Raw genomic sequence first — 25,605 nt, 5'->3', positions numbered from 1 at the left:
ATGTGCATAAAATAAGTTCGATAGCGCACAACAGTTATCATAACAAAGGGGGCCGTGCCCGAACTGTCATCGTGGACTAAAAAAACTACAATTTTACAGATATACTACAAATTTGAATCGTCCACTCCTTATGACAGCCCGAATCCCCGCATAGAAAGAGGGGCCCCTTTCGTCGCGCAGACATGACGTCATCGGCGGAGGGATAGATAGATGTGAGAGAGAGAGCTGTGCGGGCAGAGGACTACCAGTGCTATCCGCTGCGGACAGAAAGTGGAGGGCGAAAAACAACTCGAAACGACAGCTTGCCGTGTGCCAATGTGCAAAAATATACAGTTTCGGTAGAGGCCAAGGGATCGGGAATCAGTCGCAGAAGATTTGAACTTCGGTCATCTGAAAGAGGAGTGTATAAAGATGTCGTCTCCAAGTCCGGGCAAAAGACGAATGGACACCGACGTGGTGAAACTGTATCCTTTAAAAATATAAACAACAGAATTACTGTAAAGCTACAGCCGTCAAAATACCTCAGATATTCACGAAAACAGCCCGAAAACGCTTTTCTTGTTGTTTTTAAACCATTCGGGGCGCCCTTCTGGTCTGAAAAACAGTTGTCAAAGCCAGTATAATGGTTTATTGGATGGTGATCAGCTTTTGACAACAAAAGTGTTTTGATGGTTGTCAGTGCGGCCAGCAACAAAGCCAAGATTTCTAGACGTTAATTTCTCTAATAACATAACTCATCCTAGAAATCAGATTTTTCTCGACGGGATTTGTTCGTTGTCAGTGTTCAAAGGCAGAAATGTTGAGGATTATTTATAGCTGATATGTTGCTCTGTGTCCTTTGAGTGTTTTGTCATCGCTTTTCTTTTTAAATCCACACCAACGCTTGACATCCACAGGAATTAAACACATATTTGTATAGATATCAATCGTATATCTATATTTATGTGATATCTGACAAAACCAAACGTGTTTTTGATCAAAATAGTGAACGTTACTATGCATTTGGCCTGCTAGCGAGCTAGCACAACCTCACAAGCCAGTTATTTATTTATTTGTCGATTGTTTTTGTTGCAGTTTTATAATCAGAATAGACATTTGTGGGCCTCCAAGAGCTTTTAGTATGGATTTATTTGCATTACACGAAAACAATGCGATGTTTATGCACATATTGTTGACTTAAATATAGACGCTTTAAAATGTTTTTTAAATAATAACATCAGAAATGACATAAACTTCAAATTCAGCGTTATTTTATAATCCTGTCTGAATGTGTTTTTGTCTTTCGTGGAGGATCCATCTTGTTTTTCTGGCTTTTGTTAAGGTCGAATGTTCTCGTTTTGGGGGTTAAATGTTTTGATATGAAATTAAGCCTCTATTTACCATCTTCCTTTTTTGTATGATTTTAAAGTTGTTGCTACAGTGCTTGGGTGCGCATGTTTGTCTTTATGTCACTAGTCCAAATTGATCCCAGTTTATATGGTGTGATTGACACAGCAAAAGTTTTGTAGAGTTGTTGTTTTTCTTCTTCTTTTGCTCAAGAGTTCCGTGGCTATTATGTGTGCTACCATGCCTTTATTCGTAATGTGGGTTGGCTGAGCTGTCAGTGTGTTTTGTTGAGTGTTTTGTCTATCTAAGCATCTAGAACACGCAGTTCTGTTGGTTTTGGAAACGTTGGGTTGATCATTTATGAAGTGCAGTTATGTCAAGCCGTTTGAAACAAAAGAAACCCGCAGATTTGTTTGTTTTAAAGATCAGGAAAGTTTCCTTGCTTCTGACTGTCCTTGCGATCTGTTTAGTTTGTGCCGTTTAATTTCTGTCTTGCGTAGGATTATGACGTCTGCACATTAAAAGGAAATTATGAAACACTCTTTGGGACAGTGTAAACTCCTGAAAGGCTCTGGGATTGTCTCGTTATGTTTTTGTCTCGAGCTGTAGGAACTAGCCTTATGATTGGCCACTCTGTTACTACCCGGAAACTGCAAGTAGGTGGGATTAAACAGTGAGTTGCCTGACAGTATTTCTTAGTTAAAGCTCAAGTGTGTAATCCCCCCCCCCCCAATGTTAAATTACTTTCTTCTCTTCCACTATATTATGCAGTTATATTTATCTGTAATCTTTTATTAGGTTGCTTTATCTTAAAAGTGTGTTTAAGTGGCCCCACACACACATCATTAGTTCAACCAACATAGTTCAACAGTCAGTTTCCGAAAGAAGAAATCCCATGCATTTTCTCCATAGGAGAATTGATTTTTAATGATAAACCTTTAAAGACTGACCTATTGTGAACTACAATGTTGTTAATGGTGTATGGTTTTGTTGAAGCCACCAGTTTGCATTATTTCAACTTTTTAAATAAATAAATAAATAAATAAATGTTTAAAAGTGTAATTTTTGGTGAAAAACTGCGTTGTCCAAAATTTTGCTGATAAATCTCCTACAATCAGATAATCAAAACAAGCAAATAATGCCTAAAGAACCGCCCACTCCCATGAAGAACTGTGAATTTATAGTCTGATTTTACATTTAAATATAGATTGGACATGAAAAACATAGTTTTTATGTTGGTTGTCAGTTGTAATAGTTCTTGGGATTGTGGTTCTTTTACTCATTTAGGGTGTTAAGCATGTAGTCTTTGTCTTTTTGCTTGTTTTTTAAAATTAATTTTTGATTCAGATCAAAGTTTGTAATGTGATTCACCTCGTATGGTGGTTGGTCCGTTTCATGGCTTATATCTCTCAAATGAAGACTTTAAAAAAATAAAAACCCAATGTGAAAAATACTTTAGGAAACAAGGCTGCTGAAAAAGTGGATGGGCACTGTTGCACTCCATAGCTTGAGTTTGGGGGCGGGGCCATCTGTTTATCAACCAGTAGCAGACAATGGTTCGGAAACCTGTTTACTGTTGTTATCTAGCGGTGCAGAAAATTCACACTTCAAGGGTCACGGGTGGAGGACTGGAGGTTAAAGGTGAATGGACTTAATTACTGAAAACAGCTGATGGCAGGGGCAACTTTTTTGAGCCTTTCAAGCAGGTGGCAAGTGTGACCTAAATGTTTATTTTTAAAGAAATTAAAAGAAGTTCGGAGGTGGACTATGCGTGTACAGTCAAAATACAGTAATGATGAAATTTACCTTCCTTTATTATTTTGGTCAGCTGGATCCCACAAACCTTTGATTAGAAAAACATGACCACAGTAATTGTCCAGAATGTCTGGAAAAATTAACAGTAACTTTATTGTTTAGCATTTGTTTTACCTAATTGGTGAAGGGTGTGTATTTATTTATTTATTTATCTTCTTATTAAGTTAGCATAGGAGACGATGATAACTAGGCCATCCATAGGCTGTTGTGCACTATCCAAACATTAATTTTCTTAGTGGATTCCAACTAGTGGCCAAGGCCGATATATCGGCCAATATTTGGCATTTTTAAAATATCGGCATTGGCCGATAAGTTTTTTCTGATTGGCCGATGTATTGGAAGCGGGACTTTTATTTTGACGGGTGGCGCTGAGAACACCAGCGCCTGAGAAGAGAATGGCAGCGCCTGATCACACAACACTCACTCACATTCTCCATCTTCATTAGTTTACGATCTCTGTCAGTCATATCTAATACTTTTTTTAGACAGAACTGGTATGCGTAAAAGTAAGGCGTTTGCTTTTATATTATTTGTAACAGAAAAGGCAAACAATCAGGCTAAAATACTTTCTCATTTACCGTCAACATTCAGCAAATGTGCATCTACATCATTTAAATAAATCTCTGAATATCTAATAAACATTTAATTTCACAAACCTTGCAGATTTAATCGAATCCAGCTGTGATATCTTGTGAAGTGTGCATTTGTAGCCTTTGTAAACGTGTTACTGTGAGTGACGGTCGGTCTGTGCGAACTGAGTGAATGCTTTGAACATAAGATCAGCTTCACAGGAAATGCCATCGTAAAACTTTAAATCCTTCATTTTAAAATATGCTGTGCTATATCCAGTTGCCCACTGTGTCATATTCATATCGTTTTCACTGTATCCTGTATGTAAAATTAGCGTTACTTTGTCTTATTTGAAAAAATATGATTACCAGTGCGCACAAAATTACCAGATTACCGAGTGCCCTGTTACAGAGTTTACTTCCTTTTTATTCACTTTTCACAATTCATTTTTAAAGAATTACTTTATTTGTGAAAAATACTGTAATAGGATTGCAGATTCAAGAAGTTGCTATCTAAAGTATAAGCTGTTAAAAATGAGTTACAGAAAAAATGTTTATTTTAAAGATTTGTTTTCTAATTTATATATTGATTAAAATATAAAGTGTATGTGTGTATGTATATACATTGGCCACCCTGCTCTCGAAGATATCGGCATCGACATCGGCCATCAATAAACCAATATTGGTCGACCACTAATTCCAACACAATATTGGCTCAACCAATGGTGTAAAGGCCCGTTCACACCAAGAACGATAACAATAAAGATAACTAACGATAATTATATTAGCGTACACACCAGCGGCCGATATCGTTCTGTGTGCGCGCTTCAGTTTTGTCATCCACCACTTTATCTTCTCAAGCTCTTTAAAGCAGGATGAATTCTGATTGGCTGTCAATGTTTCAATCATTCATCATCTGGAAAAAAAATGGTTCTGAAAGTGATTCCAACGATATTCAAACGTTTCTTTGTAACGTTATCTTTATAGTTGTGGTATGAACTCTGCAATTCTTTTATATTTAGAAAATATAATAGTCGACTAATCTTTAGTCAACTAGAAGAGGCTTAGTCGACCAAAAATTGTATTAGTCAGCTAATCAAAGAAAAAAAAACTTTTGGTGAGCTCACGCAGTCCGTGGATAGATCTTTAATGGTGGGTCCTTAATTACAGTATGTTGGGCAGGAAATCCAAATCTTTGCATATCACCCATCGACCTTAAATATGGCTTATCAAGTAAGTAGTAGCAACATTACATGGCCGCTTTAAGCTTAACCTTTAACATTAACCTAGATAAATGTGCGCTAGCCTAGTATTAGGTGCATATCCAAGTTTTTGTGCGGAGTGTGCAAGCACGATTACTGCATGACATGGAGGTGGCGCGTGATCACTTTCATGTAACTTAAAATACTCCGTCATTTTTGGTCTTACATCAAGAGTAGCCTAATACATAATTTGAAACCGAGTGATTTTATTTGCGTGCACTCACAATAACTAAACGTTGTGCTTTTGTAAAATAAAGAAAACAAACAGGATGCGCTTTCTGCTGTCTTGGTTTCTCTGAACTTGAGCATGTGAAAAAATAAACCGAAACTCAGCGTGAACTTCCCTCACAGAGAAGAGAAATACATCCAGCGAAAGCTTGAATTGTCTATTTTTAAATTAAGTGATTCAAATGGAAAAAAAATTCTAAGATTATGTTATGAAATGTGCAAATACATGTGTGTAGAGATGACGAGTCTGCATCGTCAACTTCATCACTGCAACCGAAAACACAAAACACTAGTTCTTGGTGTGAATGGGCTTTAAGTTTGAGGCTGACCAATGGATTTTGGTGACTTTTGGCTCAGAAATTACATAATTGATCTTAATCATGTGAGGATCTGAACTGGATCTGTGCATGGGATCTGGGACCGCTCTAAAACAATATGGTGGGTGGACTGTCTCAAATTGTTGTCATTGCAAAACACATGCAAAGACGCCCACCCTCCCCCAAAATACACACTGACAGCCATGAGAAAACACAACTTAAATACTGTTCCCTTAAGGGGAAACCGACAGACACGTGACAACTGGGAGCAGGTTTCCAGAGTCCCTCCTGTTGCTTGGGACAAGTGTTTGCAACTGGGATGTGGAGTTTTCCATGCATAACTATTGTTTTCCGCAGTATCCTTCTGACATAACCGGAAATGCACGCTACCTTATGAAAGGCAATTAGCAGGGCCGTTTAAAGAGAGTTGTTATGATCTGACTCCACGATCCACACTTGGTAATTTGCTACAGGCACCAGAGAGCTGTGGATCTGGAGCACGCTCAACTGGGAATTCACAAAATGAATGTTAGAATGACCTCGCCGTGCAGAGCTGCCTTAAGCACTTCCTAAGCTTGAGAGAGAGAGAGATGATGACCCGTCTTTGACATCACCAGATACTTCTGAAACATGCTCGAACAGGTCAGAGCTGCCTGTTGGCTTTGACTGGGCAGCATGCAATAGCATAATGTCAATATGTTGTGTAACATCAGTTGCACTTCTCATTTAGCTTATCGTCTGTTCACTGAGGGATTTAGGTTTTTTGAATATATTAATCTGGAACTCAAAGACCTCCTGATTTAATCAGTGTGGACTGAGCTCTAGTGGTTCTTGCTTTTTTCTCACATTGCCAAACCACGTCTTGATCTAATTAGCTGGACCAACTGTAACCGAAGTGCTCGTTTCATACTGATTTCTTTGCCTTTGAAATGCATCAATAGTTAGCAAGGTCAGTTTACCTAGTGAGTCTAATGATTTGTCATTATGAAATCTTCAGCAATAAGTCTGGACATTTTTTTTCACGTTTTTCATTTTGACCAATTGAAAAGTCAATTGAATTTCTTTGCTCTTGAAATTTGACCTAGCTTTAAAAAATAATTGATAAAACACCACTAAACTATTGCACACCATTTATGCTACGAACATAATTTATCATGGGAAATATGACTTCTGCCTGCTGAATGAAATTTCTGCTATTTCTAACTGCTATTTTCTTGCACAACTCGTTGGTTGATTAATCAAGGGACTTCGATGCTGGATTACTGTAAACTTTCTTCCACTGTGAGCTTTTTTTGACAAATAAGAGAGCATTTAGGGCCTATTTTATAGTCGGCATGATGGGCACTGGCACTGCTTCATATTCTTTGATTATGCAAACACATCTACATCTTAAAGAAAAAAATCTAGGTGTTCCCATTGAGTCGTCCTTGTTTAATCTTGACTACTAAGAATCAAGTAGAGGATTATAAAACGGAAAGCAAGACCACTTCAGGAATGCTTTGTGTTTCTATCCACTTGTTTGACTGCCAACAAGGCTTTAGACGAGCAAACGAAGGCCACATAAGCGATTTTACACAGGAAAAAATAAAGAGATTGACTGTTAGACTCTAACGAAGATGATTATGCAACCCCACCTTTTAAAAAAAGCGCAGGCATTGCTGTTTGTAAACAGCATTTGTTAATGGTAGTGAGCTCAGAGGTATGAATTCCCCCGTAAGGCTGCCGGTTGAATACCAAAGCTGTGCTTTTCCTTGGTTCGAAGTCTCCGTCTTGTTGTCAGCCTGAAGGTTTGTCATAACATTTCAGCGCCATGTATGTGGCGGCGAGGGGGAGGGGGATTCGTAGTGTACCAGCATCCATTGTTCGGCTCCGCTAATTCGAGAAAAAATGCAGAGAGCGGCGAAAGTTTTCCGGGGCCCTTGCCAGCACTGTAAAGGAAAAACCAGCGACATTAGAAATGCCCCCTTGTGTTTAGTGGAATGTATCGGATCCCCATGGTGCTGAGGCAAAAGCCCCGGTGTGTAAGACCAATTGAGGGCTTTATCTAGTGCGATCGGGTCCTTTTGTGCGTGAGCTGACATCCTGCCTTCCCCAGCCTGCATTCATATTCCCATGGAGTCTTAGGAGTGCACTGCTGCTGTGTTATTGCCTCTTTGTTTGCTAAAGGAAGATATTCCTCATCATTCTCATCTGTTTTTGCTGTTATAATGTGCGTATGTTGCGAGTATGTAACTGAAATGACTCAGAAGGGATGACACTTGGTGTCAGGTTTACCAAGCATGGATATTTCCTGCAGCTCAACTGGTAGAACATGTGGCTAACAACATCAACATCACAGGCTTCAATGCACTGTAAGTCACTTTGGATAAAGCCAATAAAATAAATTGTAAATGCAAAAATAAGATATTTAATTTGCTATCTGTTATATGGCTTAAAGGTACATAATGTAACTTTTTTTTGTTCAAAATGTATATGAGCGAGTACATCATGAATCCGTCGTCTTATCCTGAATCACTACAGTACGCCTATAACAAGTTTATATATTCTGACTATTTTAGACCTAGCGGGATGTAAACCGTTGCGGAATAGCTCAGTACTAGCGTGACTCTCATAGACATAAACTGAGAGAAGTAGCTCCGGCTCCGGCTAGTGCGGCTGCAATGTTCTTCTGCAAGACGTATGAAGTTTTATTTATTAACCGCTAGAGTGCCAAAAGTTACATACTAGTGTAACTTTAAGGAAACTTTGAGAGTACTTATCTATTTCATAGTGTTTATAATGATTTTTTTTATATTTATGCAATAGTATTTATTTATTATCTTTATGATGGAGCTTGCCGATCTGATTAGCCATCCATTTTCTGTTGTATGGAAAACAGTAGCCTGAACATCCTGCTAAACGGCTCCTGTAGTGCTCCTCGAATGAGCAGTGCAGGTATGGAAATTAAGAAAATTTTCGTCTTTGTATGCAATCTCTTTTTTATTTCAGTTTCTATGTCAAATGTATATAATTATTGTGGCTTTACTAAATGTTTCCCTGGGTTTCTGTATATGAGCTTAATTTATGTACAAGATTCTAAATATAGATGAGATTATTGACTGGCAAGGATTGTTTCTGTTACAGTGGGTTTGACGGACAGGGAGGGCAAATGGGTCGGGTCGTGGATGTGTCTGCCTCTTGACAGTGGGAGATTTGAGGCCCTCTGTAATCCCACAATAACACTGCAGTTTCCTGCACGCATGGCCAACCTCAGGCTGAAAAACAGATGGACTGAAGTTCCTCTCTTTGTCTGATGATTGGGGCTGTGCCACATGTGTGCATTTTTTCCCTTTTGAGAATAGACGAATAGCCATTTTTATAACGGTCCAAAACGCACAACAATTTTCTGTTTTGATCAAATCTAAATGCAGCAGATAAACGGATGTAATCACTGCTGTGAAACTAGATAATCAGATTAGCTTTGATGTATATGAATATCTTTGTGACCTATATTAGACTGTCTTGGTCTACTAATGTATAACTATCGTTTGTAGATGTCAGGTGACCTTTTTTGATGGAGAAGTTTGAAGTATTGCATTTATACGAGTTGTGGTGTAATCAGCTGAGTGCACATGCTCTTTATCATGTCACTGCAGGATGTTTTAGGTGATATGGTTGTTTGAGCCATGGTGTGTTGCATGCTGATGGACCCTTCCCTTTGTAACCCACAGAACCCTGTTTGAAAAAGCCAGAAAAAAATAGATTTTGTAAGAAATTGAAGTATAGATGAAGATGCAAGCTACTCTCTTATTGTGAAAGAGACAAGGAAAAGTTATTCCTGCTTGATTATAAAAATATGTAATAGGCTGTCAGTTGATTTAAAATTGTAATAGCAATGTTTTAACACAATATGCACATTATTTGAATTAATCACACACATATATGTGTTAAAAATAATTGTAAAAATAATTAATAATAATAAAATACATTTATTATTTATTTAATATTTTTGAAGCCCAGTTTTTGGGGAAAAGAGTTAGTGTAAAAAACAAAATACTTTAGAACAGTACTAAATGCAATTCAGGTCAGTGTGCCAAGGGACAAAATTAACATTTTTAGTAGCTTCATTATCATAAGGGTTGGATTACATGCAGACTAACATTAATGAAAGCTCATTGTGGCATTCTTATTTTGTTGCTGCTTGTCTATGGAAATGAGAGCAGGGTCCACTTGGCTGCAGGATGTGATTCTGGCAAGAGGCGGCGTGTGTTTGGCTGGTTTGTGTGTTCTCAGGAGCTGGCCCCTATGTGAGCAGGAAAGAGATCAAGATCTCTCACAGGAGATTCTGTAACTCATAATAGCTGTGCAGCCTTGTAATGCCTCTAACTTTATGGCCTTATTTTTAGTATGAAATATATGGTTACTTGAAGTCAAAACTGTTTAGAAGTTGTTGCATACATTACAGTTTGTTAGCCTATGTCATTTTGGCTCCCATGGAAACTGGTTACCACTTTCCTGCTGGGTGCATTAGCATTTTCTCACTGAAAGTACAAATCGTGCTTAATTTTTTGGTCTTTGTGGAAATGCATTTGACCTGTACACTGTATGCCAATAAATATTCTATGGTCATGCTTGACAGTCAGGTTTAAGTTTTATTCAAGAGGGCATTTCCATTTGGATTTCACTGCCTTTGAACTGTGGGTTGCGACAGGCATTGATATGTTAAGTGTGCTAAGGCTTTTCTTTCCCCGTCTCTTTTGCTCCATCAGTATTTATTCACCGACTATGTTCAGGCCTCTGGGATCAGAGTTTTCATCCTAACGGAGCGCTTCAGATTGCAGCATTCCTCTCGGAATAAGAAACTTGTGATGTCGGAAGGGAGGTTAGCTGCTTTCGTACGGAGTAAAATCAAAACAGATTTTGATCCTCCTCTAGAGTAGATTAGAATTCTTCACTTCAACATGCCAGCAAATCATGGGCCGCTCAACCTTGACGCTGTGCCAATATGTGATTGTTGAAATGCTAAATGGGTTTATGGCATTTTGTAGTGTTTTCTTTGTTTCTATAAGATTGTGTTTTTAAGATTTATTATAAATTGTTTGATTTTTAGATGGAGACCAAAATGTGTGTGGTTAGTTTGAAAATGGCCTTTAGAAAAAAGTAACCTGCCATTTCAGGTCATTTATTCTGCAGTAAACAATATAAGTGGACATCAGAATGGTAATAAAGTCAGTTTCTGGTATTAGATTAAAAGTGAAGGTATGTCGGGTCCCGTGATTTCTGCAAGAGGGTATTGCTACAGACATGCACATCTGAAACCATTTTAACTGCAGAAATACATGAGCCATGTCAGGTTCCGTGATGTCATTTCCTGTCCTCGAGGTTACAAAATGGAAAATCAAATGCAAGATTTTTATATATAAAGAATATGAGTATTATAGTATATATTAATGTTTTGAATAAGCTTTTATTTTTGGATTTTCAATTTTAATTTGAGGTTTAGTCATTTTGTTATATTTATTTTAGTTTTAGAAGTTTTAAAGCTTCACATCAAAGTAATATTATTTCAGTTAGTTGCCAAGGCAACATTTTCATTTGTTTGTAAGATTAGATTTTTTATAGTTTTAGTTTACAATAACAACACTGATGCAAAACCACATCAAAGATGTCTCTGTAACAATAGCATTTTTCTTCAAATAGGCCTTACGATCGTTCATTATTTGTAATGTAAATTGGATTTGTAAAGACACGATTAACCGGTAAAAATGTGTCAAGTGGTAGATATTTTGATCTTGGTTATGCTCACGTGACGTTGCTGCGCTTCGCGGTCACTAAAGCGTATCATTTGCATGCATTTTTAAACAAGTAATTTTAAATCATTGGAGCACAGTAAGCCACAAAAGACAGCTTGTTTCGCTATATGCGTGCGCTGCCAGAGAGATGGTCTTCTGAGCGCTGTCTGAGAGCGAGAAGCCACTGCTCATAGAGCACATGAGTACTGAACTGAGTGCTTTTTGACACTTGATTAGGTTTGAATGGTTAAATGTGTGGTCAAAGTGAACATGTCTTTGCAAGTAAACACAGTCTTTTGTCTTAAGTGAATGTAACCATTTGAAAAAAAACGCACAGGTATATTGAATTTGTGCAGCTGGTCTTAAAGTGACAGCAGCCTAATAAACCTGCTGCTGTCTGTGTCATTAATGTTAATCAAATGACAAAAGAGAAAATCTCACTGCTCATGACTAAATCACTTTTGTAAATTAATACAATTTAATGTATATTTAATTTAAATAGTGAAGACTATGCATTTTTTTATACACGTTTCATTAATTTATACAATTTATGTAGTATTTCTTATTTCCAGTGCTTGAAGTTTTTCAGGTAGGTCTATTTCATTTGTGTCTTTGATCTATAGTAGTTTGTTTTCCTATATGCGTGTAATAGGTTCCTTTGTTCCTAGTTCTTTGTTCACTGTTTACTTGTCTTCAGTAAGCTTGAGTTTTTTTTAACCTTATTTAAAGCAAAAATAATCATATTGTGATTTATATTGTTATCGTGTAATAAAATTACTCCTATTGTGATATAAGATTTTGGTCATATCGCTTACGCCTTGGCATAGGTAATCAAGTGTTTTGTGTACATTTTGTAGCCAAAGGGGCATAAGTGCAATCCACTTGACTTCAAATCCTTGATATGTTCAGGCTGAATTCTATATACTGCATTTAGCTCTTTGTACTCCAATACTGCTAACAGAAAGCATTATTCTGTTCAGTTCAGGCTTTAAACTCGAGGTCTTTGCGCGTCTTTGTGAAATGGCACACGCGTATGTCGCTGCCCTGAGCACTATTGTACAACTGCTTCCCTTATTTAGAGGGCATGGCATGCAGCATTTAAGGTCAGGATCCATTTCGGCAATGTATACCAGAGGTCAGCTGGACTCTGACCCAGCAGTGATGATCAACACTTCCACAGCGGTCCAAGTAAACAGAATAAAAGGACAATGTAGGATACATGTATCCGTTATTGGTTGTCTCCATGCTCCAAACTATTAAAATTTTAATTTTCAAATTAATTATCATAAATTCATTTCAAATTAATTATGATTTTTATTGTAAATATTGTTAAAATATATATATACATTTAATTGCAGCAATGTTGTGTATGTGTGATTTTACTATTTTTACATTAAATTGAATCATATATATTGACTTTATAAAAGCCATGCTTTTCTTTAAGATGTCACTCAATCACTAATAATTGGCTATATTTTGGTTGTTGCTCTTGGTTTTATTTTATTTTTTAAAACAAATTCTTTATAACTCTCTATTTTTTCAATTATTAAATGGGTCCCAATCTGAAACTCAGCTGTTATTAGTTAACACTATTTTTGAGATGGTTTGAACGAGTTTGCTAACTTTAAAGTTAAGCAGTCTCCGAGTTGTGCTTTACTGAAGATGACTGGTAGTGAGACACTTAACCCTTAGTGTCCAGCTCCAGTGGCGTGCAACCTCTGAAATATAGCAATTGTAAGTCGCTTGGGATAAAAGCGTCTGCTAAATGAATAAATGTAAATGTAAACTATAAACATCACAGTAAACACGGAGTGTATATAAGCATTGCCACATCCATTCTTTTTACTGGTGGTGTGCATTAAAAACCATTTAGTCTACAACTTTCAAACACAATTTAACTTTAACATTTAATCTAGAAATACAAATAAATATTTTATTAGCAAACTTCCCCCAAAACTTGCATTCATTCAGCCGATCACTATGTAACAAGCGCAACATGATTGCATGTTTGCTTATTCAGGGCTGACATGAATTAAAACTGGAAACCAAGAGCATAGAGTTCGAGCACTCGCTCCTTATATAAATTTTGATTTCTAACAACTGTATTGGCAGCACTATTTGCACTTTATAACAGTAGTAGAACTTGGTCTATGATCCACCCAACCCACTCATCCACTAGACACACATATATTACCAGGCAGCTGCTGCTCGCTTTCAAATCAACAAATGCACACTTATGGGACATGCTGGCACAGCGCATAATGTTTGTAACGTCTACGTTGGCAACGAAAATGCAAGTGTGTAATAATGTTTATTTAACATTCCTCTACTAAAGATGGCTACAGTTGACTAGCTCTTTATGAGACATAATGCAAACAGACATATCTGGAGTTGATCAGTACAGTGTATGCATCTAAGTATAGGGGTTTGCTCTATAGGTGCTTGTGTATGATCTCTCATAAGGTATAATGCTTCACCGATAACAGATGCCGTGGCACAGCAGTTTGTTGTTTCTGTTCTGGCATATATCTAGATGTTCTCAATGTTTTTCCATTATTCAATACATATTTGATATTTCCTATATATTTGCTCTAATGGCATGAAGATTATTTTTTTTAACCACGACATTGTTCCCATATATATATTTCAAATGTTTATTGTAAAAACTAAGATACAGTTAAAATACTTTTTATAATAATTTGTTCAATTGTTTTTCTATAAATATAAACTGGAAAGAATATTTATATTTTTTTCTATGAATTTATTTATCTACGCTCGAAGTAGAACGTCACGATCCCTTAATCACGGTAGTGTACGCAGCAGAAGCTCGTTGTTTTTGTTAGATCGTAAGATAACTCCACGTTTAGTTGAAACACATTTCTTTTTATTCCGTCACTCATGTACACCGAGGAACAACCCCCCAACACAAGATACTCTTCTTCGCCCACCGAAGCAAGGTGCTACTCCCCACACCCCCACAACAGTGCCCCCTTATGGCGAGATATGCCGCCAAGATAACAAACAGGAGTAACAATCTCCCTCTCTTAAAAAAAAAACAACAACAAAAAACGACCAGCTAACCTGTCATGGTGTATTAAATATGAACAACAAAATAACAAAAGGTTATTAGTAAGGGAAGGGGGAACTCATGCTTGAGTTCACTTAACAGTCCAGCATCCTTCATAGAGAGCCTTAAGAAGTGAGGTTGAGGAAGCTCCCTTTTTTGTAAGACAGTCTGCAAGTTGATCTTTTGTTTCAGACCATAACACTTGATCAACCCTCTTAGTTTGGATCAGTTCTTTTATCGAACTGATTTCCAAACGCAGTCTTTTCTCAGCAACAAACTTAGTAGACTTCAGTGCATCAACAAGAGAGAAATTATCAGTGACACAGATAATGGGTACAGGAGAAACAGTACAACCAGCATTCAGTTCAGAAAACAGAGTTGACAAAAAAATGGCATTATCAATCCCCTCAGACATAGCAAGCGTTTCACCTGCAAGAGTGCTTCTGACAACTCTCTTAATTCTCTTAGATTGCCATGAAATAGGAGAGAACTGCCCATTTTCACCCATCAAAACGATGAAGTACCCACCTTGAGTACCCCCATCTGAAAGATTTGCAAATGATGCATCAGTGAATGTAACCATCTTTAAGTTACTGTCTTTCCCAAGCTGTTGAAAGTTCAACTGAACTGACTTGGTCTTGAGTTTACAGACTACCCTGTTAGCTTCATTAATGTTCTGTACTGTAGCTTGTTTGAGACAAGATGCCAAATTACTTGCATCAAACATGACATCAGGCCTGCTCTGTCTCGCAACCCACAGAAGTTGACCTATCTTTGACCTAAGCTGTTCTCTCTCCTCTTCTGTGAGAGGTGAAGCGGACTCTGCTGCTCGTGAAGGCGTGATATGTATGGGCTGTAGGTGCTGAATGTATGTCATTTGGTGTATTTGTACCTTCTTGCCCAAAGTCACAAAATCCACACCCACATAGGAAAAGTTATTGTGAGCTTCACGACCTACATTGAACTTTGATCTAAGGTAAGGTATGACACTCTCTGAAAACAGCTGTGAACCTCCCCATATGAAATCATCAACGTGACAAGCAAGCACACCAGTTACCTTCGCATCCTCATCAAGCCAGTAGAAAACTGCAGGGTCAACCTTAGACACAATACCTCCTGCTTCAGTCATAATGCTTTTAACCCTGTTATACCAATACAATGAGGCATCAGCTAAACCATACACACATTTTCTTAGTTTCCAAAGTGTCCCTGTGCCATTGGCCTCCAGTGGTGGTTTGATAAAAATGTCTCTGGACAGCTCCATGCCTTGTAGGAAGGCAGATTTTATGTCCATTGAGTGAAGTTCCCATTGTCTTTGACATAACACTGCCACTAGAAGTCTCAGTGACTCTGAGGCACAAGTCGGCGAGTCCTTTTGCAGCTCAGAAACTTGTAGCTCCTCAAATCCTCGTGCAACAAGTCTTGCTTTGGGAACTAATCCATTTTCAGTCTCTTTCAAAGTGCACACCCATCGAGTGGAGACGCACTTTTGTCCTTTGTCTTCAACTTCTTCAAACACCTCGTTCTGTCTCCAATTTTGTATTTCCTTTTCTTTTGCTTCATCAAAAGACACATCCTTAGTCACAAAAACATCCTCATGTGTATCCGAATTTGGAACCTCTTTCTGGACACGAAGATCCTCTAATTGTGACAGATCTGCTGATTCACTGTTACCAGCTACCTCCGCAGGCTCAAGTAGCTCCAAGTTATACCAGTTCTTATATTTTCCCTTGGCTTTTCCAGCACGTCCTAGCACCTTTGCTGTTTGTGAAACACCACTTGCTTGGTTTCTAAATGTCACAATTTGTCCAGTCTTTATGTTAATGTTTCCAATGTCTGATCTCTCTGCTTCTGCATTTTCAACAGCAGGTAAAGGATCATTCTCTGCGTTTTCTACATTTTTCTCTTCTTCAATGATGTCCACTGTACGTTGTCCTTGGTTATTCTCCTCAGAGACAATCTGAGGCTCTTCATTTTCATGAGTAACTTTTCTTAACCTCAGTTGGTGCACTCTGACACAGGTGCCTCCATGTCTGACAAAAACAACTGCACTGTCCTGTCCGATGACCACTCCAGGCCCTTTCCATTCTGGACAGTCCACTCGTTTGTAATAAACCTTATCTCCAGGTTCGTATCGCTCGTCAGTGGGCCGTAACTGTTTCTTTAGAGCTCTCCGTATCCTCTCCGAACATTCAGCTTCTGTAAAAGCCTTTCTTGCAGCATGCAGGGCTGAAATGTGCTTAGCAACCCATTCACTCTTGGTAGTCCCCTCTAGAGCCGGTGCTTTGTCTATTAACACTGAGGGCAGATTAGGATTCTGCCCGAACACCAGCTGATGTGGACTGTACCCATGGACACTTTGCATACAGTTCTTTGCCATCAAGGCCCAGTCCATTGCAGTGCTCCAGTCACATTCAGTACTAGCTTTCACTTTCATTATGATCTCAGTTAAGGTTTGATTATGGCGCTCCAACAGCCCATTGCTCCAGGGGCTGTAGGCAGGTGTTGTCTTAACTTCAATATTAAAGTTCTCGGCCATGTCTCTCACTTCTTCATTATTAAACTCGCCACCATTGTCACTGAATAGCTTTTGCGGTGGGCCATGTACACTGATCCAATCGTGGATAAAACGCTTGACAATTTCAGAAGCCCTCTTGGTGGTGAGGACACTACCAGCACTAAAACGAGTAAACTGGTCAATAATGTGTAGGTACCAGACCCCTGGCTCAAGCTCGTGCAAATCTAGAGCAACTGTTTCATTATACGTAGATGCCAGTGGTAATCCGACAGCAGGTTTTGGTTTGGTTCTACAATATTTCTGACACGCTTCACATTGATTTATGATCTTTTGCAACAGGCTGGGGCATTCTGCGTCCTTGTTGCCAGAATTATTCATCAGTCTTTGTAGTTTGTCTGCAGAGGCATGCCCGAACTGTTTATGAAGCTTTTCCAAAACTTTCATCTTCTCACTTGTGTTCATCTTGTCTGTGATTGACAATATTTCATCTTCAACTGTTAATATCTGATCAGAGTGAGCAGGATTTTTATTTTCATTGTCCACAATGTTCACACAATAATGTCCAGAGCTTGTAAAGTCTAGTTTGACCGGCTGGTTGAACATTACTGCGCTGTCATTTTCCATATTCAGAACGGTCCCTGCCCTTTTTAATGATGTCTTACTCAAAAGCAGGGGGATGTTTACAGGTACCACTTCTGTTTCAATATTACACTTCATGTTGCCAATCTTTGCAGGAATTTTGACTCTTTTTCCTGAGTAAACTACTTTTCCATCTCCAAACTTGAAAGGCCTGTGACTTTCTGCTTCTGTTTCTTTCATCATCTTTACACTTTTCTTCTGTAACACAGTACTGTAGTTGTCAAGCCACTCTTGTCCACAGACTGTCCTAGTACAAGCAGTGTCTATTATTGCTGAGCCAAAACATTCGGTCATGAATATTTCTGCATCTGTCGGTGATTCTTTGGTGTACAGAGTAATATTACACTCTTCCATGTCAGTTTTATCTTCTGTAATCTTAACACTCTCACCTTTATGCGGACAATCTTTGACCCAGTGATATGTACTTTGGCACACTGCACATTTCGATCGCCGTCCGTACTTATCCAGCGGGTTAGTACCGGGCTGTGGAGTTTTCTGATGAGCGCTTTGCTGCCAGGACTTACTTTTTTGCCGTCGCTGCTCTGTCACAAACACGGACTCCTGGCTAATACTTTGTGCTTCCGCGCTCGTTTTTCCGCCAAATATTCTCTTCAGAGCGGACTTCATCGAGGCATAAGTTAAGTCAGTGCATGCAGTTAGAGCCAACTGCCTGTCCGTCGCATCCAAACACGCAGTATCCAAAAGCTTAAAAGCTAAAACTGCGTCGGGTAGCTCCATGTTGTACTTTTTCATCCGAGAATAGCGCTGTTCGAAATCAATAATATAGTCCGTCATGGACACGTTCGCTTCTTTCATAATCCGGTCGAAATCTGAGTAAGCATCGTAGATCCTGTCCTTTTCCTCTTTAAGGAACAAAGCATCCAGTTTCGCTAACAAGGTGGTCATTCCAGTGTCTTCATTTAGATCATCTACCGGAATTTCCATCGCTGTATCCCGCGCCCTTCCTGATAGCGCCAGGGCGACGGCAAGAGCTTGTTTTTTTTTCTCCAAATCGGTAACTCTGGTCCAAATGTTGACTTCATTCTTCCAGCTTTCGTAGGGTTTTCCTTCTTCAAACGTTGGTGGAACCCTGTAGTTAGCAACCATCCTCTGCTACCAATGTTAGATCGTAAGATAACTCCACGTTTAGTTGAAACACATTTCTTTTTATTCCGTCACTCATGTACACCGAGGAACAACCCCCCAACACAAGATACTCTTCTTCGCCCACCGAAGCAAGGTGCTACTCCCCACACCCCCACAACAGTGCCCCCTTATGGCGAGATATGCCGCCAAGATAACAAACAGGAGTAACAGTTTTGGTTCAGGAGGAACTGTGACATTGAGCTGCTGTTTGTCTGTGGTGCTCTACAACTCTGCAAAGCTTCATGGACTGCACTGATGAAGTGTTTGGTCTGCGCGAGGAGGGTGCGGAGGTATGCAAATACACACCTTGATGGGCAGGTTGGCCATTCTTTTGGTCCGGAGACCAATTTCTGCTACAGAGTGCTTGCATTGTTAATACAAGATCTTGACGAAAAAATTGATACACCTCTTGATGAAAATAACATAACACAACATGTATTTCTATCAAGAGGTGCATACATTTTGACCAAGATTTTGTATTGACAACGCAAGAGTCAAGCGCTCTGTAAAGTCTCCTCCAGCACATCCCAAAGACTTTCAATGAATTTAAGGTCTTGACTCAGAGGTGCCAATTCATGTGTGAAAATGATTCTTCATGCTCCCTCCCAACCATTCTTTCACAATTTGACCCTGATGAATTTTGACATTGTCATCCTGGAATATGGCCTTGATATGTCTTCCTACATGGTTGTTTATAAAAATGAAAAGCTACGCACTCCATCAATTAGGATTAGAAGAACTTTTGCCAAACATATAACATGCTAGAAACATAATAATCACTGCAATAATTATCTAATCATAGACTCTTAAGCATTTGCCTATTTAAATACAAACAGTGACTTTTTTGTCTGGGCAGTGTATATGTACATTTTTTAATATTTAGCACACCTCTATTCTTGATTGCTATCAGGATGCGAAGTTTCAATCACTATAATAAAAAGAGTGAATGAAAAATATTGCATACCCTACCTTTATGGATAGGGTATGCACATGGATATCTGTGAACAATTTTAAATCATTGAAACGAACAGTTTGAACTAAAGAGCCAGAAGACAAGGAAAGACTGCAACATTTGTCTAACACTGTCTTTAGAAAATGCACTGGCCAAGGAGCAGGAAAAGATAAGGGAGATTTTTGTCATTTTTATGTGTGTGTTTAAATGTCGTTTTGATGAAACTGTCGTGCTGTTGCAGTGGGGTCCATTTACTGTGCCCAGACTGTTACACAGTTATGGTCACTGTAATAATGCATAGTTCTCACTAATTCACCCAGTCTCTTTTTTAAATCTAACCAGATTCGAGAAAAATGGTTAAACATTCATGCATGTGACTCCAGAGGTTAGCTCCACACAGCATAACTTCAGTCCAGAACAGAGCAGACTTACACAGAGTTTCATTGAGCCAGGCAGCTGGGGAAGGGTGTGAGGTTACACTAGGATAGGATGTTGTTTTAGGGGTACTGGCAATGGCCATAGATGGCTTCCTTTCAGGTTTGACGTCTGCCTTTTTAACCCTGTTTGACCTGATGCAAATCATGACCCATATTCGCTTGATGGTTGAATGGAATCTTAAACCTCAAGGTGCATCTTGTCTGTTTCTCCATCTGTGAACCTATGTACTTCCTCTTAAGAGTCGTGCAGACTAAACTGCCACACTTCCTGTCTTTCATCTGCCCATCTGTGTGCTTGTGTATGCATTACAGTGAGAGAGAGAGAGAGAGAATCTTCCTGCCTTTTCACGTCTGTCAAAATGCAACAATTCTGAAAGTAAAAATTAAATTTGATTTGTTAATTGGTCAAGATTTTTTTCTTCATACAATTTTCTTCCAGTGAGCTCTGTTTTTCACAGGTGGGTGCTCAGTTAGTGATAGTATATGCTTCTTGAACCCCATAAAGGTGCATTCACATTTAACTTTGTTTTGGTATCCAGTCATTTCTACGGAGCCCCTCAACGGACCTTTGCAAAAATAAAAAATATACAGACTTTCGCGTGCTCACGAGAAACTTTCACATATGCACGCAAAGCTTATGTTGTGCTTACCAGAAAATTTCACATGCTCGTGAGCACGCGATAGATTCTTATGAGTATGCGAAATTTTGGCGCAATATGGCTGTGTGCATTGTCCTGTTTGCCAAGTTTAAGGGTCCATAAAAATAAGTCTGATACAGTAAAAAGTGCTCAAAATTTGGCTTTGGCCATACTTAAAATAAGAAATTTAACTCTGTGGCGGCCGAGAAACCGTGCCGTGAAATGGGCTCAGTGTACATTGTACATGAATAAACATTTGTACAGTAAAAAGTGTTTAAAATTTGGATTTCGTTTGGGCAGTATATTTATATTGTCCCATATAAAAATGATTGGAACAGTAAAATGTATTATTTCATTGGTACTGTAAAAAATGATGTAAATTGTTATTTTGTTAGGACAGTATATTTATATTGTCCCATTTAAAAATGATTGGGAAAGTAAGGCCTCGTTCACACTGCAGGGGCTTAATGCTCAATTCTGATTTTTTTGCAAGGCCATTCACATTTCCAATTAAATGCGACCTTTTGTGATCTCTTGTGTGAAAGCTCCAATTGTTTTTTGTTTTTTCCGACCAACACTAGTAGATTTGAGACCCTGTCAGTTGACTGAGGTGTCTGAGTGGTTTACAAAATAGAAATGCTTCGGACAGAATGTCCTTAGCCCTTGGCATAAACATAAATATTTTAGACCACAAAGCTCTTAGACAGACGCTCTTACATTAACTGTACCGGCCTGCGGTAGAATTGTGATGTATTGTCTTTAATCATCTGTAAGTAATGTTGCGCTAACAAGCAGACGTGTTTTCCACCCTTTTGGCAGTGGGTAAATATTTTGCGTGCACCCCTAGGCCAGCCGTTAGCATTAGCTGTCAGAGAACAAGATTCCCTCCTTTCTGTGTTTGTCTATAATGATGAATGAATGCGTCTCAGGAAAAAAACATGCTGCTACGCTGTTGTGCCTTGGCAATTGATGTCTGCCTGCTGTTTTCATCCTTGGCAATCCAGAATGAACAGGAGGGATTTGCTCCTGCAGGGAGGGGTCAAACCTGGCTATTGTGTTTGTGTTTTTTTTTTCACAAGAGACCGATTTATTGTAATTGTACCCTGTGACTCATGCTGTGATTCAGCAAGGTGGCCGCCGACTTCACTGGTACTAATAAAAAGACTGAGAAGAACACACTTTACCTGTATGTCAACCTGCATACGTGTTACAATTTTGATCTGATTGAAGTTCCAGTCAGTCTGCAATCTTCATTCTTGTGAATTGCACAAAGAAATGGACCTACAATAGAAACATTTAATCAAAAAAGAATAACTTTATGAATTTAAAATCGTTTCAAATTATATTTATTATACTTGTATAATCATACACTCACCAGCCACTTTATTAGGTACACGTTGCTAGTACCGGGTTTTGCCTTAATTCTTCACGGCATAGATTTAACATTCCTCAGAGATTCTTTTCCATATATTGACATGATAGAATCATGCAGTTGCTGCAGATTTGTCGACTGAACATCCATAAACATCCCAAATGTGCTCTATTGGATTGAGATCTGGTGACTGTGGAGGCCATTTGAGTACAGTGAACTCATTGTCATGTTCAAGAAACCAGTTTGAGATGGTTTGAGCTTTTTCGACATGTCGCTGAAAGTAGCCTTTAGAAGATTTGTACAGTGTGGTCACACAGGGATAGACATGGTCAGAAACAATACTCAGGTAGGCTGTGGTGTTTTAATGATGCTCAATTGGTACTAAGGGGCCCAAAGTGTGCCAAGAAAATATCCCAGACACCATTACACCACTACCATTGATAAAAGGCAAGATGGATCCATCCATGCTTTCATGTTGTATACACCCTATTCTGACCCTACCATTTGTATGTCGCAGCAGAAATTGAGACTCATTAGACCAGACAACATTTTTCCAATCTTCTATTGTCCAAGTTTGGTAAGTCCGTGTGAATTGTGTTGCCTCAGTTCCCTGTTCTTAGCTGACAGTAGTGGCACCTGGTGTGTTTTTCTGCTGCTTTAGCCGTCTGCTTCAAGTATAGACGTTCAGAGATGGTCTTCTACATGCCTCGGTTGTAACGAGTGGTTATTTTTGTTATCTGGCCATTCTCCTCTGGCATCAACAAGGCATATTCGCCCACAGAACTGCCGCTCAGTGGATATTTTCTCTTTTTCTGACCATTCTCTGTAAACCCTAGTAGGTCAGTAGTTTCTGAAATACTCAGACCAGACCGTCTGACACTAACAACCATGCTACGTTTAACACACAGTGACACACAATAAATGGCCAAATGCTGTCTGATGCTGTACATAAAACTATGTAAAAAATCGTGCAGCTGGAATGACCAAAGTGCTGACAAAATGACCAAAATAGCTCTTACTGCATATATAGAAAGTGTTTATTTGAGCATAAATTCCATGCTGGGATTGTCCCTTATTTGTCTGTCCAGGCTAGGACGTTATTTTCTCATAACAGACTTCTTAAAGAAGGTGAAACCCCAATGGTTTTCTCCCACATGTGTTATGAATATTTACAACAAAAAAAATATTTTTTATTCATTCTTTTTTTTTTAACCCAAAGGGCAAAGCAGAGCAAGACAGTTTTTTTAAGATCATATAACCATAAACATGCTTGTCTGGACCTGTTCGTTCACACAGGTTTATAAACACTCGTAATCATCTGTGCATAAGACGGCATTGTGCAACCAACCACAACAGCTGGTATGAATCCATGTCTAAGCACGTGTGGTTTCAACATACATGAACGCTAATCCGATTGGTGCTCTCTCTTGTTCCTTAAATGTACCAGATATTTCTGAGGTTATTGATCAGTCTTTTGAGTGTGTGTGTAGATTATACATGTGCATAAAGGAACATTGGCCCAAGGCTCTCCTGTATATTATGGCTTAATCCATACAAATCCATTGAAGGGGGAGGGAGTGGTGAGATGGAGGAAAACAGGTGGGTGTCAAGGCAGTGTCTTGTGAGAAGAGAACACGCTTGGGTTGCTTTGTCAGCAGCCGGCTGGAGTTGAACAGACATTTAAGTTACGATCCGTTTTAACACACTAGAACCATTGTTGTTGTTTTTTGCGTCATTTGAATGTGTGGAAGTGGACACAAAATTTGATGGTGAATAATGACAAATCTGTATTTGTTCCTTAATCAAAGCTGCTTCAAAAGACTTGTATTATAACACATGAATCCTGTGGACCACTGTTATAGATTTTTTTTCCCCCCTCTTTGGAGTTTTATGGAGTCAAAATTGCCATGTGTTTTGTTGTTGTAGGGAAACGGGCAGCTTGGGCACTCTGCTGAATATCTTCTTTTGGGTTCCACAGTGACAAAAAAATTCTTATTGGAATGACTTGACGATGAGTGGATGATGACAGAACTATTTCCTGGATGTGTACAGGATTTATGGAAATTAATAGCGGTCTATTTTAAATCTGTGTCACCGATGCTTCAGAGGAGAAACACGTGCCTTCAGTTCTACCGAAGATTTGATGGAGGACTATTTAATTATCTTTGTCTATAAATGAAGAGAGATTTCGAGTCCACTCGGCTAGTGAATGTCTTTTAAAGCACGAAGGTGGAGAGGAAAATTACCTGTAATTTTCTTCCCATGCTAGTATGAATCAATCTCTTCTTGTGTCGTCTTTAAGATGAGGGGAAACCGGCATCAAAGCTGCCTCAAAGGCATGAGGAATAGAGAAAAACCCCTGCAGCCTCCAGGCTTCAGTATTTAGAGTGATTGTGTGTGTGTGTGTGTGTGTGCGTCTATGCCTGTACATGCATGAGCTATTTTTTTGTGTCCATCCAAAAGAGTCTTAATATGCAGGCAAAAAGTAGTCTCACATGTCATTAGGCACAGCCAGACAGCTCAGCGTGGTTCTTCTCCACTGGAGGACTCATGATCACAGCGATGGGCACAGATTCTTTAACAGGTCTTCTGAAGCTACACATACATACACACACTAGCCCCTTTCTCTTTTATCTCACGAGACAGCAGCATTTCTTCCTGAACAGATTGTAATTTCATGTGTTAAAGAAAAAGCCATGCGAAAAATGGAGCTTGTTCCCCATGAGTCATCAGTCCGATCTTCAGAATGGTGTTTGTTCCGAGTCTCTGTGTTCATTGGGAATAAGCAGCTAATGATGGTGCTACATTCTTCAGAATTGAATCAGTGAGTGAAAATATTGAATCAGTGAGTGAAAACACTTTTCCTGGGTGTTTCCTCCATTCTGTCAGCCTCTGCAGATACTTCACTGCCTAAAATATACCCATGATGTTTAACCCCTTGGTGACCACAGCTGCTTACAGCTACAACTGATGAAGAAGCCAGCTGGTGTCCTAAAACAGTAAATACTATCCGTCTTGGTCACGCTCAATCTGTTTTCCTTGTATCACTGTGAAAGACTAGCAGTGCTATTTAAAAAAAAAAAGATTTAATTGTTTATTTATTGAAAAAAACATAATTATTATTACTGTATATTACAAATAATAAAATATGTACATAAATTACTTTTCAAATTCACAAAAAAATACATATTTTAAATTTAATAGCAACAAAAATGACAATCATAAATTAAACTTTTATATATACATTTAATTATTTATAGTTAAATATTTGTAAAAAAAAAAGTGGAATATAAAATTTTTTAATTTATTATTTTAGTGTTGCGTTTTACTGTTTATAAAAACAAGTATATAGTTCACCCAAAATGAAATTGTCATTATTTCCTCGTGTTCCAAACCTATATGGCCTTCTGTGGAATAACATATTTTGAGAAATCTCTCAAAACTGTTTGGTTACCAACATCCTTCAAAATATCTTCTTTTCAGCAGAAGAAATGAAGTCATACATGTTTGGAATGACGTGAGGGCTAGTAAATGATGACGACAGAATT

General features: G+C 38.6%; 1 protein-coding gene across 1 annotated transcript in view; it reads left to right on the top strand.

Annotated features, from left to right (window-relative positions):
• Nucleotides 1–174: 174 nt before the first annotated feature.
• ube2h (ubiquitin-conjugating enzyme E2H (UBC8 homolog, yeast)) overlaps nucleotides 175–25,605 on the top strand; it is a 35,676-nt gene continuing 10,245 nt past the window's right edge. The window contains exon 1 of the mRNA XM_077234495.1: nucleotides 175–464. Coding sequence (XP_077090610.1) covers nucleotides 412–464 — 53 coding nt within the window. The 5' untranslated portion in view covers nucleotides 175–411. The remainder of the gene's footprint in view (nucleotides 465–25,605) is intronic.

Source organism: Siphateles boraxobius, unplaced genomic scaffold, assembly GCF_051911475.1.
Source record: "Siphateles boraxobius isolate OS27281-9 unplaced genomic scaffold, OSU_SipBor_1 19, whole genome shotgun sequence".
Taxonomy (NCBI): Eukaryota; Metazoa; Chordata; class Actinopteri; order Cypriniformes; family Leuciscidae; genus Siphateles; species Siphateles boraxobius.
The sequence above is the reverse complement of the archived record's forward strand: the minus strand, read 5'-3'. Positions and strand labels throughout refer to the sequence as shown.